Consider the following 15143-nt stretch of genomic DNA (forward strand, 5'->3'; position numbering starts at 1 on the left):
TTCCAGTGGATGGGAGTGAGGGGGTGGGGGACCATATCTGGTAAGAGCAGGGGAGTGCATTTGGGGCCCTGTGAGGCCCAAAGTGTCAAGACAGCACTTAATATTGAATCTTAATTTCATGGCTTACACCCCAGCAATCAGTCTGCATTCTGCCCTGATTCCTCCTCCAGCCTCTGGCAGCCACAAATCTACTTCTGGTCTTTATGGATTTGCCTGTCCTGGACATCTCATGTAAATGGACTCATAGATTGTATTTTGTGTCTGGCCTTTTCCCTTTAATGTCATGTTTTCAAGGGTGATCCATGTTGTAGCATGCGTCAGTACTTCACACCTTTTTATTGCTGGTTAGTATTCCCTTCTGTGGTTATACCACATTTTATTTCTCCATTCCTAGTTGATGGGCATTTGAGTTGCTTCCACTTTTTGGCCGTAACGTATAATGCTGCTGTGAACATTTGTGTACACATTTTTTGGTGGACATATGTTTTTATTTTCCTTTGGTATATGCCTAACTTTTTCTTTGTTTTTTAAATAGGGTTTTGTTTTTTGGTTTTTGCTGGCTATAAAATTTGGGTTGATATTTTTTTCTTTCAGTGATTTCAAGATGTTCCCCTTCTGCCCTCCAGCATGTATTACTCCTGATGAGAAATCTGCTGTCATCTTTATCTTTATTCCTTTGAACATATATTGTCTTAGGCTGCTTTCAAGATTTTCTTTTTATCATTGGTTTTAAGCAGTTTGATTATGATGTGCTTAGGTGAGTTTCCTTCATATTGCTTGTGTTTAGGGTTTTTTAAAGTTTCTAGGATATGTGGGTTTATTTGTTTCACCAACTTTAGGAAAACTTCAGCCATTATTTCCTTAAAAATTTATTTGGTCCCATTCCCACTTTGGAATTCAAATTACTTACACAGTACACTGTTCGAAGTTGTCCCACAGCTAACTGATATTCTTTTCATTTGGGGGGGATTCTTTTTTCTCTGTGTGTTTTATTTTGTATAATTTCTATTGCTCTGCTTTCAAATTCAGTACCTTTTCTAATGTCAAATCTGCTGTCCATCCTAGTCAATATATTTTTCATCTCCATGCTCTCAAGAAGTTTGATTTGGGTCTCTTATTATATTTTCTATGTCTCTGCTTAACTTTGTGAACATACGGAATGCAGAATGCCTTCTCTGCTAATTCTGATGTTAGTTTTTATTGATTGATTATTCTTTTAAATATGGGATATCTTTTTTCTGCCTCTTTGCATTCTGGTAATTTTTCAGTGTATGAGTGATATTGTGAAATTTACTTTGTTGGATGCTAGATAATTTTATAGTCCTCTAAATCTTCTTGAGCTTTGTTTTAGGATGCAGTTACTACTTGGAAACAGTTTGGTCCTTTCAGGTCTTCCTTTTATTATGTATTAGGTGGGCCTGTTGCCATTATTCTCCACTACTGAGGCAAGATCTTTCTGAATATTCAGTGCCTTGTGAATCATATATTTTTACAGTGTGGGAACAGGCACTGTGGCCCATTGTGAGTGCCACTAGTTCTTTTTCCAGCCAAAGGGAGAGAGGAAATCCTGTTGGATGATTCATTCCCCAGCCTAAGGGAGTTTCCTCACGTGTATTCTCTGTTGGTCTGCTGAATATTGCTGGGGACCCTCTGCAGATCCTCAGGATTCTCTCCTTGAAGTGCTGCTCTCTCCCTTCTGGTGCTTTATCTCCCTTAGTCTTTCTAGATTCTCAGTTAAGGGACTTCTCCATGTTCTGTCTCATTTCACCTTTTCTGCACCACTGTGTGGAAATTCTCTGAAGGCCATCATAGGGCTTACCTTTTTTGTTTCCTGAATCTGTTATCTGATGTCTAAATATCTTGAAAATAATTTCTTTTTTTTTTTTTTTTTTTACCCCTTAGGTTATTTTAGGGCAGAGGGGATGGATGCTAAATCTTGTCCCTTTTGCACCATTTTTGGCTGGAAAAGGTCTGCCCAAAAGGTTTTGACAGATAACTAAACCAGTTGAGATGCAACCTCTTACATGAATTTTTTTTTTTTACCCAACAGGTATTTTTGTTAGTATTTAAATTCATGATACATTTCTCGGTCTAAGTTAGTCTTCTTTCACCCTTCCAGCTTGCCTCTGAATACTGATTTGCTAGATAGTCCAGAATTACTGGAAACAACCATTGATGATATAGTTGGGGCACCTGATACTCTGGAAATACCCCAAGCGCCAGATGAAGTTAACATAGTCACCAGGCAAACTGGATTGGAAGGAACTAAAGAGGAATGCGGGAGTAAGTAAATGTTCTATGTAACATCAGGGACAACTTTTTATTTCACGTCTCTTTAAAATTAGCTATTTAAATCTGTTTTTTCAAAAATATTTTATGTAACACTTGGATTTTAAAATTTAATAAAGAATAGTTATTTTTTTTTCTGGCTTGAGGGTCCATCGAAATAGTTAAGAGCACAAATTAGGACAATTAAACATTTGTGTCATTTATAAGTCATTAAGCATTCATGACTTTTCAAACTTGCTTTGTACTGTTTCTTGGATGAAAATTAAGAGAAAAAAGATTTACTTAAGGATTTTCTATATAGCACAGGATTTAATAAATGTTTGGATATTCCTTTGGCTCCTAGAAAGTATTTTGTTATTAATGAGGAGTATTGTTGCCCGAACCTGCAAAAATACACAATCCAGGAAGAGTGCTGTTTTTTCTTAATCTTTTAAAAGATTAAAAGGGCCTATTCTCCTGAAACTGTTCCAAAAAAATAGAAATGGAAGGAAAATGTCCAAACTCATTTTATGAGGCCAGCATCACCTTGATCCCAAAACCAGACAAGGATCCTATCAAAAAAGAGAATTACAGACCAATATCCTTGATGAGCACAGATGTGAAAATTCTCACCAAAATAGGATTCAATAGTACATTAAAAGGATTGTTCACCACGACCAAGTGGGATTTATTCCAGGGCTGCAAGGTTGGTTCAACATCCGCAAATCAATCAATGTGATACAATACATCAATAAAAGAAAGAACAAGAACCATATGATACTCTCAATAGATGCTAAAAAAGCATTTGACAAAGTACAGCATCCCTTCCTGATCAAAACTCTTCAAAGTGTAGGGATAGAGGGCACATACCTCTATCTATATTTATCAAAGCCATCTATGAAAAACCCACTGCAAATGGCATTCTCAATGGAGAAAAACTGAAAGCTTTTCCACTAAGGTCAGGAACACGGCAGGAATGTCCATTATCACCACTGCTATTCAGCATAGTACTAGAAGTTCTAGCCTAAGCAATCAGACAACAAAAAGAAATTAAAGGCATCCAAATCGGCAAAGAAGAAGTCAAACTATCACTCTTTGCAGATATGATACTATATGTGGAAAACCCAAAAGACTCCACTCCAAAATTGCTAGAATTTGTACAGGAATTCAGTAAAGTGTCAGGATATAAAATCAATGCACAAAAATCAGTTGAATTTTTTTTTATACCACCACCAAGACAGAAGAAAGAGAAATTAAGGAGTCAATCGCATTTACAAATGCACCCAAAACCATAAGATACCTAGGAATAAACCTAACCAAGGAGGCAAAGAATCTATACTCAGAAAGCTATCTGTACTCATGAAAGAAATTGAGGAAGACACAAAGAAATGGAAAAATTTTCCATGCTCATGGATTGGAAGAACAAATATTGTGAAAATGTCTATGCTACCTAAAGCAATTTACACAATTAACAAGTCAGGAAATGACAAATGCTGGCGAGGATGCGGAGAAAGGGGAACCCTCCTACACTGTTGGTGGGAATGCAAGCTGGTGCAACCACTCTGGAAAACAACATGGAGGTTCCTCAAAATGTTGAAAGCAATTTACACATTTAATGCAATCCCTATCAAAATCCCATCCATTTTTTTCAAAGAAATAGAACAAATAATCCTAAAATTTATATGGAACCAGAAAGACCTCAAATGCCAAAGGAATATTGAAAAAGCCAAAGTTGGTGGCATCACAATCCCGGACTTCAAGCTCTATTACAAAGCCGTCATCATCAAGATAGTATGGTACTGGCACAAAAACAGACACATAGATCAATGGAACAGAATAGAGAGCCCAGAAATAGACCCTCAACTCTGTGGTCAACAAATCTTCAACAAAGCAGGAAAGAATATCCAGTGGAAAAAAGTCTGTTCAACAAATGGTGCTGGGAAAATTGGACAGCCACATGCAGAAAAATGAAATTGGACCATTTCCTTACACCACACACGAAAATAGACTCAAAATCGACCAAGGACCTGAATGTGAGAAAGGAATCCATCAAAATCCTTGAGGAGAACACAGGCAGCAGCCTCTTGGGCCTCAGCCACAGCAACGTCTTCCTAGGAACATCACCAAAGGCAAGGGAAGCAAGGGCAAAAATGAACTATTGGAATTTCATCAAGATTAAAAGCTTTTGCACAGCAAAGGAAACAGTTAACAAAACCGAAAGACAGCTGACAGAATGGGAGAAGATATTCGCAAACAACATATCAGATCAAAACCACAATGAGATACCACCTCACACCAATCAGAATGGCTAAAATTAACAAGTCAGGAAATGACAGATGCTGGCGAGGATGCGGAGAAAGGGGAGCCTTCCTACACTGTTGGTGGGAATGCAAGCTGGTGCAGCCACTCTGGAAAACAGTATGGATGTTCCTCAAAAAGAGCTACCCTATGACCTAGCAATTGCACTACTGGGTATTTACCCTAAAGATAACAAACGTAGTGATCCAAAGGGACATGTGTACTCGAATGTTTATAGCAGCAATGTCTGCAATAGCCAAACCATGGAAAGAACCTAGATGTCCATCAACAGATGAATGGACAAAGAAGAGCGGTGTATTTACACAATGGACTACTATCAGCCATCAAAAGAAATCTTGCCATTTGCGACAACGTAGATGGAACTAGAGGGTATTATGCTTAGCGAAGTAAGTAAATTGGAGAAAGACAACTATCATATGATCTTCCTGATATGAGGAAGTGGAGATGCAATGTGGGGGGTTTGGGGGGTAGGAAAAGAATAAATGAAACAAGATGGGGTCAGGAGGGAGACAAACCATAAAAGACTCTTAATCTCGCAGAACAGACTGAGGGTTGCTGGGGGGAGGGGGGTCAGGAGAGGGTGGTGGGGTTATGGACATTGGTGGGGGTGTGTGCTGTGGTGAGTGCTGTGAAGTGTGTAAACCTGGCGATTCACAGACCTGTACCCCTGGGGCTAAAAATACATGATATGTTTATAAAAAAATAAAAAAATTAATAAGAAAAAAGATTGAAAGGGAATCGTAAATTGCATATTGAAAATTTCTATGTATTTGTGAATTTGGTTTGGCAATAAAGCATAAACTGCCTTTAAATATAGGGGCTTTCTATTGAATCTCGGTGTAATATGTGTTCATTTAAAAGCACCTCATTTATGTGGCTATTCCCAATTTTGATTTTTTTTTAAAGATTTTATTTATTTATTTGACAGGCAGAGATCACAAGTAGGCAGAAAGGCAGGCAGAAAGAGAGAGAGAGGAGAAAGTAGGCTCCCTGTTGAGCAGAGAGCGCAAAGCAGGTCTTGATCCCAAGACCCTGAGATCATGACCTGAGTCAAAGGCAGAGGCTTTAATCCACTGAGCCACCCAGGCGTCCCGCCAATTTTGATTTCTATCACTAAAGTCAGACACCATCTTTAAACAACTTACAGGGAACTGCCAGTAAGTACACTATGGTCTCTGAAAAGCATAGAGTATAGCAGTAGTATGTAGTAATTTAGAATAGAAAGTGTTAATGAAAAGTTACTCCGTGCTTCAGGTTAATAGGACATGTTTCAGTACTACTGGTAATTGGCTTTAAAAATGTATTCCTTTGTTCCTTAAGTAATCAATACAAATAGAAAGTGAAGGAAATGTTCTTAGCCAGAAGCAGAACTAGGTTAATACAGAGTGTTTCCAGGGTTAAAAATAAAATAATCTTTTTTATAGAGGTGGCAGTATTGATTTTATATATACATTCCATTTTGATTCCATTATACAAATGCAAAAAACAATTTTTCCTCTCTTTCAGTGATGCCATAGCATAGTGTTGGCAAATTGCATTTATTTAGTGTATGCTTTCCAGGAAATTGTTTTGGTTTGGGAGAACATGCTAGAATGAACTTAGGAAGATGCCTAGAAAATAAAGGAGCAAGTAAGATGTAATAACTCTTTAAATAACTCTCTGATATATCAAAGAATTTATTTTATGATGCTTTATTGGTGAATCTTGGATCAGCAACTTCAAAGGATAGGGAAGCAGGTTTAGAATCAGTATAGAGGAGACTTAAAAATCTCTCTGCCATGTATTGGAAGTAGATACCTGATAGTAAGTGAGCACCTCATTACAGAAGGTACTCAAGCAGAGCTTAAATGATATTAAAGTTGTGGCAGAAGAAATTATTGTGTAGTGTGGAGGTTTCATTAATAAGATTTACTGAGTCAGATTTATAACATTTGTTCAAAGTCATTCAGTGAAAATAGAGTGTTTTGCTATTAAGAATTAAGGTCTTAGAATCCTGGTGTCCAATTTATTTTGTATTTTCTTTTGGCTATTATGTCAAAATCCTGATTCACATGGGTAAGTTGTTATAAATAGTAACTTTAAAAAAATAGCTTATCCTGTTATTTTAGGATTTTCCTCAGCCAAACAGAAGTAGCACAGGAAGCTTTATTTTAACCAGAAAATGCCCCTAACCCAATATTTTTAGATTTTAAGTTTTGGAGTATTTATTGGCATAAGATAAAGTATTTGTGGTCTCAACATCATCATGTTAAAATTTAGTATTGCATAATTTGAAGCGTTAAGAAAACCAGGAGAAAAAAAAAAAAAACCCAGGAGATATAAATTAAGAATGTAAATGGAGGCACCTAGATGGCTCAGTTTGTTCATTGTCTCTTGATTTCGACTCCGGTCCTAATCTCACTTGAGATTGAGCTCCACACTGGGTGTGGAGCCTGCTTAACATTCTCTCTCTGCCCCTCCTTCCTCCTCTCTTAAAAAAAGGTATGTAAACAAGTAGGAAAGATTTTGTGAAGATCAGTGTTGAATTTGTGATTCTCAGTTTTGTACATTAAAATTACCTGGAAAGTTTTAAGAACTACCAGTAACAGAAAACTACCTCTGGAAGTTCTGTTATCATGGTTCTAGGATCAGCTCTAGGAATCAGTATTCCTTAAAACCTCCCCATCTGATTATAATGTGTAGCCAAGAGAGGGATCCACTGAGTTAATTAATGGATACTTTTATAAGATCTTTTTTATCTTATTTGATTTTAAAAAGGAGCAAATGATTTCATAGTGTTTTCCTCCCTTTTACTGGGTTAAATAGGAATTACTACGCATTCAACAGCTTTTTTTGGGTCAAGTAACAGTGTAAAAACTTAAACTCCTACCAAATCATCCCTGCGTGGCAAGATTATTAGAGTGGTTAATTTTTTTTCCCAAGATTTTATTTATTGAGTACCTGGGTGGCTCAGTTGGCTAAGCATCTGCCTTTGGCTCAGGTCATGATCCCAGGGTCCTGGGATCAAGTCCCACATTGGGCTCCCTGCTCCGTGGGGAGGCTGCCTATCCTTCTTGTTCCTTATTCCTCCCTCCACTTGTTCTCTGTCTCTCAAATAAATAAATATAATCTTTCTAAAAAGTTTTTATTTATTTAATAAATTAAAAATATTTTATTTATTTGAGAAAGAGAATAAGAAAGGGGAAGGGCAGATGGAGAGGGAGAAGCAGGCTCCCCCGGAGGAGAGCCCAATGCAGGGCTTGATCCCAGAACCCCAGGATCATGATATGACCCAAAGGCATACACTTAACCTACTGTGCCACCTACTGCGCCACCTAGGCGCCCCTAGAGTGGTTAATTATTTTTAAATAAAGTTCATTTAAAGCTGAACTGTGTTTAATATATTATCTTTTCAATGGTTAGAGAAATTTATTTGTAATGTGTTTTGCAGCTGGGCAGAACATAAGACAAAAGGCTTGTCCTGCAAGCCTTTTGAAACATCTTTGAAATACCTTGTGTTTCAATACATACTCTGGTGAATCAGTTAATGAATAATGTATGTTCTTAATCTGTTTGCTCCACAGAAGTGTAGTTTTAGGCAGTGTATATAGTTAAGGTCAAGGAAAGAAAGTGGCAAAGTACTAAAGTTTGGCAGGAGGTGCCACTTCCAGTCAGTGACTAGAGAAGAATTAGGCACAAACAAGTCAGCTGCAAAAGACTAGAAGCAGGGGACAACAGTTGAAAAGGACTGCTGCCACGAGCAACTCCACAGTCTCACTTTTATTGGATAGAAAACAATAGCCAACAGAAGGATTGATGAAGGTCAAACGTTAATCCCGCCTTGCAGACAAGCAAGAAGGAGGATAAAGTTTATAGTTAAACAAGCACATTCAAAGGACTCATCTAACTAACAACCTGCTTCTGGGAAGAGAAAGGAGCGATAACGGATAAGGGAAGCAGGCGGTTTTCGTTCCACCCTGAGCTGACCGGGCGTTCCTGGGTGCTCGGCTTCCCTGAAGTAGGTGGCGCTCCGCTCCACCCTGGGCAGGCCAGGCGTCCCGGCTGCAGGGCTTGTGTGAAGGGGCGGCCTTCCGCCCTGAGCGAGCTGGGCATCCCCAGCTGCCCAGCTTCAGGGTCGTATATCGTCCTTCTCCCCAAAGACCTGTTTCCAGTATATGTATTTCTTAAGGCCATATCTAAATGTGCTTGGTAACTAGTAAAATCCTCCAGGGGTTACAGTTTAAGTAACAAATTGTTCCGAGGGGCAGCAGCAAGGAGGAGCTTGCTTGTATTGTGGTTATGGAAGGATGGTGTCACAGGTGTTCTCTGCCTTTTCTTGGTATCTTTTGGCTAGTAAGCCTTCTTAACCAAACATGCTATTGAGATTCCATACCTAGTGGCTTTCTACATATGGTATAGATACAAGGCAATATTCCTGTAATGTAGGTTAACTCTTAAATTAATAGTTATCTGGTTGTAGAAAGAAAATATATTTATTTTCTACAGAATTCCAGGTTATTCCATTTAATTGTTGGTAACTGGTATTGGAAAAACAAAACGTAAGTATATGCCCTCACACAGCTGTGACAGCCTGGCAGACTAAGAGGCCATGTTGCCATTTTTTTTCCAGCATTAAAAGAGGATTCACAGAAGCTCAAACACCTTGAAGTGGAAAGCAGTCCATTGCCAACTTCTCGTCCCAACGTTGATGTCAACATCAACAACCAGGTATTCATTTCTCCTTCATATACCTGCACACATCTCCAGACCTCCTAGAAATCCCTGCTTTTTCCAAAGCTGATACTTTCTCTTTTATTTTTCTGGGGAATGTATGTGTGCTGACTTCTTTCAAACATATTTCAAAGGCACAATTCTTGGATGTTCGGGAGGAAAGGAGGAAATTCGGGCAGTGATAGGAACTGTGAGGTCATCTCCTGAGTGTTTTCCAATAGGTATGCAAAGAGTTGTGGCTGTTTTAAACTTACTGTTTTGATTTAGCCCATTCTTTTTCTAATTCTGTTCAATAGGTACTGATGTAGTTGAAGATGACAGCTTTTTTAAAATTACAAAAGGATTTGAGACAATTGGGTGGCTCAGTTCGTTGAGCATCTGACTCGTGGTTTCAGCTCAGGTCATGATCTCAGAGTCCTGGGATCAACCCTGCACTAAGTGGGGAGTCTGCTTGAGATTCTCTCCTCTGCCCCAGTCCCTTGCCTCTGCCTCCATGCCCCGTGTGCACACTCTCTATCTCTCTCTCACTCAAATAAATAAAAATAAAATTGCAGAAGGGTTTGAAAAGTAGCTGCTCTGTCATATAAATAGGAAGAGAATGGAACTTGAGATGCTTCAGCTTTGTCCTTCATAACTTTCACCACCCTGTGCCCTTCGAATTTTAGGTGTGGGGTGTGGGGGGGGTGCATACCAATTTAACCAATTAAACTTCAATTAATTGCTTGAGTGTAATTTAAAATTTTTCTTAAATAGCTTAAAGGAATAATTAAAGTAAATAGAATGAGATAAAAATAATTCATTTTAATCTGCTACTAGATGTCCCTACTAAGTGGAAGAGTAAATTTTAGATAATGATCTAGAGACACCCTTTTTTTCCCCCTATATATAGACAACAGATAACATGGATATGTTTTTTTTTTTTTTTTTTTTTTAAGATTTTATTTATTTATTTGACAGAGAGAAATTACAAGTACACTGAGAGGCAGGCAGAGAGAGAGAGAGAGAGAGAAGGAAGCAGGCTCCCTGCTGAGCAGAGAGCCCGATGCGGGACTCGATCCCAGGACGCTGAGATCATGACCTGAGCCGAAGGCAGCGGCTTAACCCACTGAGCCACCCAGGCGCCCCAACATGGATATGTTGAATGAATTTTGTTTTGATTTTAAAGAGGAAAGGGGACCAGCTGGTTTGCAGTGTTGTTTCATCCTTGGATAACTAACTGGAATTTCTTCGGAGGCCAGTGTGATGTAAAGAGTGATTCTCTTCTTTCTTGCCATTTTTCAAACTATCCTTTTGAATCGAGGTTTTTTTTTTTTTCTTTTTCTAATATGTTTTTGCTTAGAAATGTCTTTTAGAAGCTGATTAAATTTCAGACTTTGATTTTCTTTTTTTAAGATTTTAGTTATTTGTCAGAGAGAGTGAAATAGCACAAGCAGGGAAGTGGCAGGCAGAGGGAGAAGCAGCTCCCTGCTGAGCAAGGAGCCTGGTGTAGAACTTGATCCCAGGACCTGAGCCCAAGGCAGACACTTAGCCAACGAGCCACCCAGGCATGCTGACTTTCATTTTCATGACCCCTCAATATTTTTCAATTGTATTTGTGTGTTTGGTTTCATATTCTCAGTTGTTTTACTATCTCTGTAAGTAGAGGAATACGGGGTCAGAAGCAAAAGAGTTAATTGAAAGCTTTAGATGGAAGTTTTAGATGGTTAGAAACTAATGAGGGAAAAATGTAATGGAGGACTGGAATAATCCTAAAGGAGAATGTGACTGGTGAATCTTGGTGGGCATAGGGTGGGGGAAGAGGAGTGATTGTTACACTGGAAGGGAGTTCATCGACGTGTTTCTTTTGTAAAATTCCCTGCATGTCTCGTTATAATATAACTGAGGCTCCAAAGCAGAGGACCTATTCAGTTATTCTTGAAGCCTTGAAAAAAGAGGAGTGTGTAGGGGGGTTCAGTGTAGGAAAGGGAGTGTTAAGAGTGGCTTTTAGGTAAAGGACAGTGTTCCATCAAGAAACAGTCTGGGGTTCACATAGCTAGGAGAAATATTAGCTAATATTTAATGAGAGCTTATTCAATGGCAGGCAGGAACAACAAGACCTCAGTGTTGTACTAAAAACTAGGAGACATCTGATCACCTTACCATATGTCTTTAGAACTAGAGTGTTGTATAAAAGTTGATTCATATTTTATTTATATGACACATTTTTAATCCAGTCTGATTTCTCTACCTCTATAATCAATAGTTCATGTTTGCTTGGGGAATACAAATTAATCTGAATAATCAGCTTTACTAACTAAAGTAATTTTAGGATGAAAAACTTGTAAATAAAATATATTGTTCTAAAGCAAAGTATTAGTTTTGGATGATCAGCTCTAAGAATTGTATTACTAAGAAGCTTTAAGCCATGTTAGGTTCAGACTAGCACTACTGGCAGTAGAGCTGACTTCAAATTCATGTCTTTAGAACCCATTTTAGAGGGATCTCATGCCATGTGAGACCTGTGTTACCCCGGATTGATGCAGTCATTTGATTTCCAATACACTGTTGATTCAGCTCTACCAACGTGTTTGCTGTTTACTTTTTTATAAGATAAACTAATGAGGGGCACCTGGGTGGTTCAGTCTGTCAGGCATCTGGCTTGGGCTCAGGTCATGATCTCAGGGTCCTGGGATTGAGCCCTGTATCGGGCTCCCTGCTCAGTGGGGAGTCTACTTCTCCCTCTGCCCCTCATCTTGCTCCTGCTCTCTCTAATAAATAAATAAAATAAATAAATAAATAAATAAATAAATAATAAAAAATAAATAAATAAATATACACCTTTGTGTGTATTTAGTAACAATATAAGGTAAACTAATCTTCTAAAGCAGAATTCTTAACTTGCAGATCATGGATCTATTCATGAATAATTATGAGGAGGGCCTTAAACTCTGAAATTGAGTATATATTCTTTGTTATTTTTTTTAAGATTTTGTTTATTTATTTGACAGCACAAGTAAGTAGAGCAGCAGGCAGAGGGAGAGGGAAAAGCAGACCCTCTCTCTGAGGAGCAGGGAGCCCAATGCAGGACTTTATCCCAGGACCCTGAGATTAAGACCAGAGCTGAAGGCAGATAGTTAACTGACTGAGCCACCCAGGTGCCCCTTGAATACATATACTTGTCATTGATTCATTTATATATTTTTTCTGAAAAGTAGATCCTTATTTTGTTAAATTCTCAAAAGGGTCCATGACTCAAAAAAAGAATGAACCATCACCAACCTTAAAACAACTCATTGAATCTCTCCAAGGTACTAAAAAGAACTTTACTTTGGTTAAAAGGTTCATGTAAATATTTTTTAATCCAATCATTTCAGTGTTGGATCTCTCAAAATTAGGACCTCTTATAAGAATGTACCCTGTTTCTTGTAGATTTTACTGTTTACACTATTCACCTTGGTTGTTTGACTAAGTGCCCTTCTGATAGATGTTCACATTTCCCAGTCAAGATTGTTTTAAGAGTGCAGGTCTGCATCTGGTGGCATTCTGCCTGGAACGTAGGCAAACTTCAGATCAACTATAACACCTCTCACCTAAGTTCTCCTGTAAGCTGACTCTGACAGCCAGGACTACTCTCCATTAGAGTTGGAGTAGCCATAAGTCATTTCAGTTCAGGTCTCATTTGGGGTATTTAGGAATCAGGGTGTCCTTTTAATGCTTTTGGTCATCTGTTTGCCACATTTTGGGCATTCAAGACAGTCATATCAGCAGCATAGTAACTGGCTGACACTGAAATTATGTGCTATAATAAAATAAAGTGAAAATATTTTAAAGCTGTTAAACTCAACTTGTATTTCAGTAATTTTTTTATGTACTCATACATCGTAATTGTAGAAAATAGATTTAAAGAAGTAGGAAATTTTAAATCTTCATTATTCACTACTAAGAGATAACTACAGTTAACATTTTTTTTAAAGATTTTATTTATTTATTTGACGGACAGAGACCACAAGTAGGCAGAGAGGCAGGCAGAGAGAGAGGAAGAAGCAGGCTCCCTGCTGAGCAGAGAGACCAATGCGGGGCTCGATCCCAGGACCCTGAGATCATGACCTGAGCCGAAGGCAGAGGCTTAACCCACTGAGACACCCAGGCGCCCTGACACTGTGTTTTAAAACAAATCAATTATAAATGATGTTCTTTATTTTGAGGACATATTATAGGCAGTAGTTAACTTGCGTCATCACTGTATTTACTCAGTTACCTGTTGAACGTTTAGATTATTGCTAGTTTTCACTGTCATCATCAGTGCTGTGACAAACAACCTTCTAAATAAATATCTGCCATCATCTGAGTATTTTCCTGGGAAGGAAGTAGTAGGTTAAAGTACAGGCAATTTTAAAGCCTTTATGCTTTTGCAAAAATTGAAAGATGGTAACAATTTATACTTTTACGTGTGATATGTGTGTTAATTACTTTTTTTTAAACTTTTATTTATTTATGACTGAGAGAGTGAGAGAGGGAACACAAGCATGGGGGAGTTGGATAGGGAGAAGCTGGCTCCCCACTGATCAGGAGCCTGATAATGGGCCTCAATCCAGGACCCTGAGATCATGACCTGAGCGAAAGGCAGAATGCTTTACAACTGAGCCACCCAGATGCCCCTGTGTGTTGAATTCTTGTTTATGTTTGGAATAAAAACAGAAAAAGAAATCTCTGCTTATGTCAAGAGGCAGGTTGCTCTGAGAATCCTATAATGTCAATATAAACAATTAACAAGTAATTTCAACTCTGAAACACAACTGACTCTGAAAAGCAAATGTCAAAAGTATTTGAATTAGCCATGATTTTTCTTTATCGAGATATAATTGACAAAATTGTAATATATTTAAGGAATACAACACGATGATTTGATACACATATACGTTGTGAAATGATTTCTACAGTTGAATTAATATACCTGTTACCTCATATAGTTACCTTTTTGGTTTCTTTTGTCTTTTGGTGAGATATATTCTCACCAAATTCTCAAAAGGGTCTACTCTCTAAACAAATTTCAAGTATATGGAACAGATGATTAGCTATAGCCACCATGCTATATATTAGGTCCTCAGAATTTAATTCATGTTATAACTGGAAATTTGTACCTTTTTACCAGGCTTTACCTATTCCCCACCCATGGCAACCACCATTCTACTTTCTGTTTCTGAGTTGGATTTTTTTTGTTTATTAATTTGCACATGTAAGTAATACCATGCGGTATTTGCCATTCTCTGACTTGTTTCACTTAGCATAATGCCCTCCAGCTTGATCCATGTTGTTGTAAATGGCAGAGTTTCCTTCTTTTTTTAAATTGAAGTATAGTTGACATGCAATCTTACATTAGTTTCAAATGTATGGCAGTGATTCTATAATTACATGCATTATGAAATGCTCACCATAAGTGTAGTTACTGTCACAGTATAAAGTCATTACAATATTTGACTATGCTCCCTATGCTAAGATTTCCTTGTTTTTAAAGGTCAATAATGTTCTATATAAACATTTACATTCACCACATTTTTGATCCATCATCCTTCCATGGATGTTTATGTTGTTTCCATATCTTGGCTACTGCACATAATACGGTAGTGAACATGGGAGGGCAGAAGTCTCTTCAGAATTGTAATTTTGTTTCCTTTGAATATATGCCCAGAAGTGGGATTGCTGGATTATACCATATGAACTACCTATAATTAAAAAAGGAACTTTTTTTAGGGACTAAAGGACTTTTTTTAGGGACTTCCTGCAATTAATAGGAATCATTCTCAAGACTAGGCAGTCACGAGTTTAGTCCAAAGCATTGGTTCTTAGTTTTATGTGTATTAGAATCA

The 15143-nt window shown here is 37.9% G+C and overlaps 1 protein-coding gene across 5 annotated transcripts in view; it reads left to right on the forward strand.

The window, feature by feature from the left end:
• EPB41L5 (erythrocyte membrane protein band 4.1 like 5) overlaps positions 1-15143 on the forward strand; it is a 141261-nt gene that overhangs the window by 101700 nt on the left and 24418 nt on the right. For 4 of the 5 annotated variants that reach the window (XM_059394462.1, XM_059394464.1, XM_059394466.1 and 1 more), the window contains exons 17-18: positions 2120-2283; positions 9197-9294. In XM_059394462.1, coding sequence (XP_059250445.1) covers positions 2120-2283; positions 9197-9294 — 262 coding nt within the window. Of the gene's footprint in view, positions 1-2119; positions 2284-9196; positions 9295-15143 lie in introns of those variants that run through there. The other variant, XM_059394468.1, reaches the window with a different exon arrangement.

The sequence above is a fragment of the Mustela nigripes genome, chromosome 3 (assembly GCF_022355385.1).
Source record: "Mustela nigripes isolate SB6536 chromosome 3, MUSNIG.SB6536, whole genome shotgun sequence".
NCBI lineage: Eukaryota > Metazoa > Chordata > Mammalia > Carnivora > Mustelidae > Mustela > Mustela nigripes.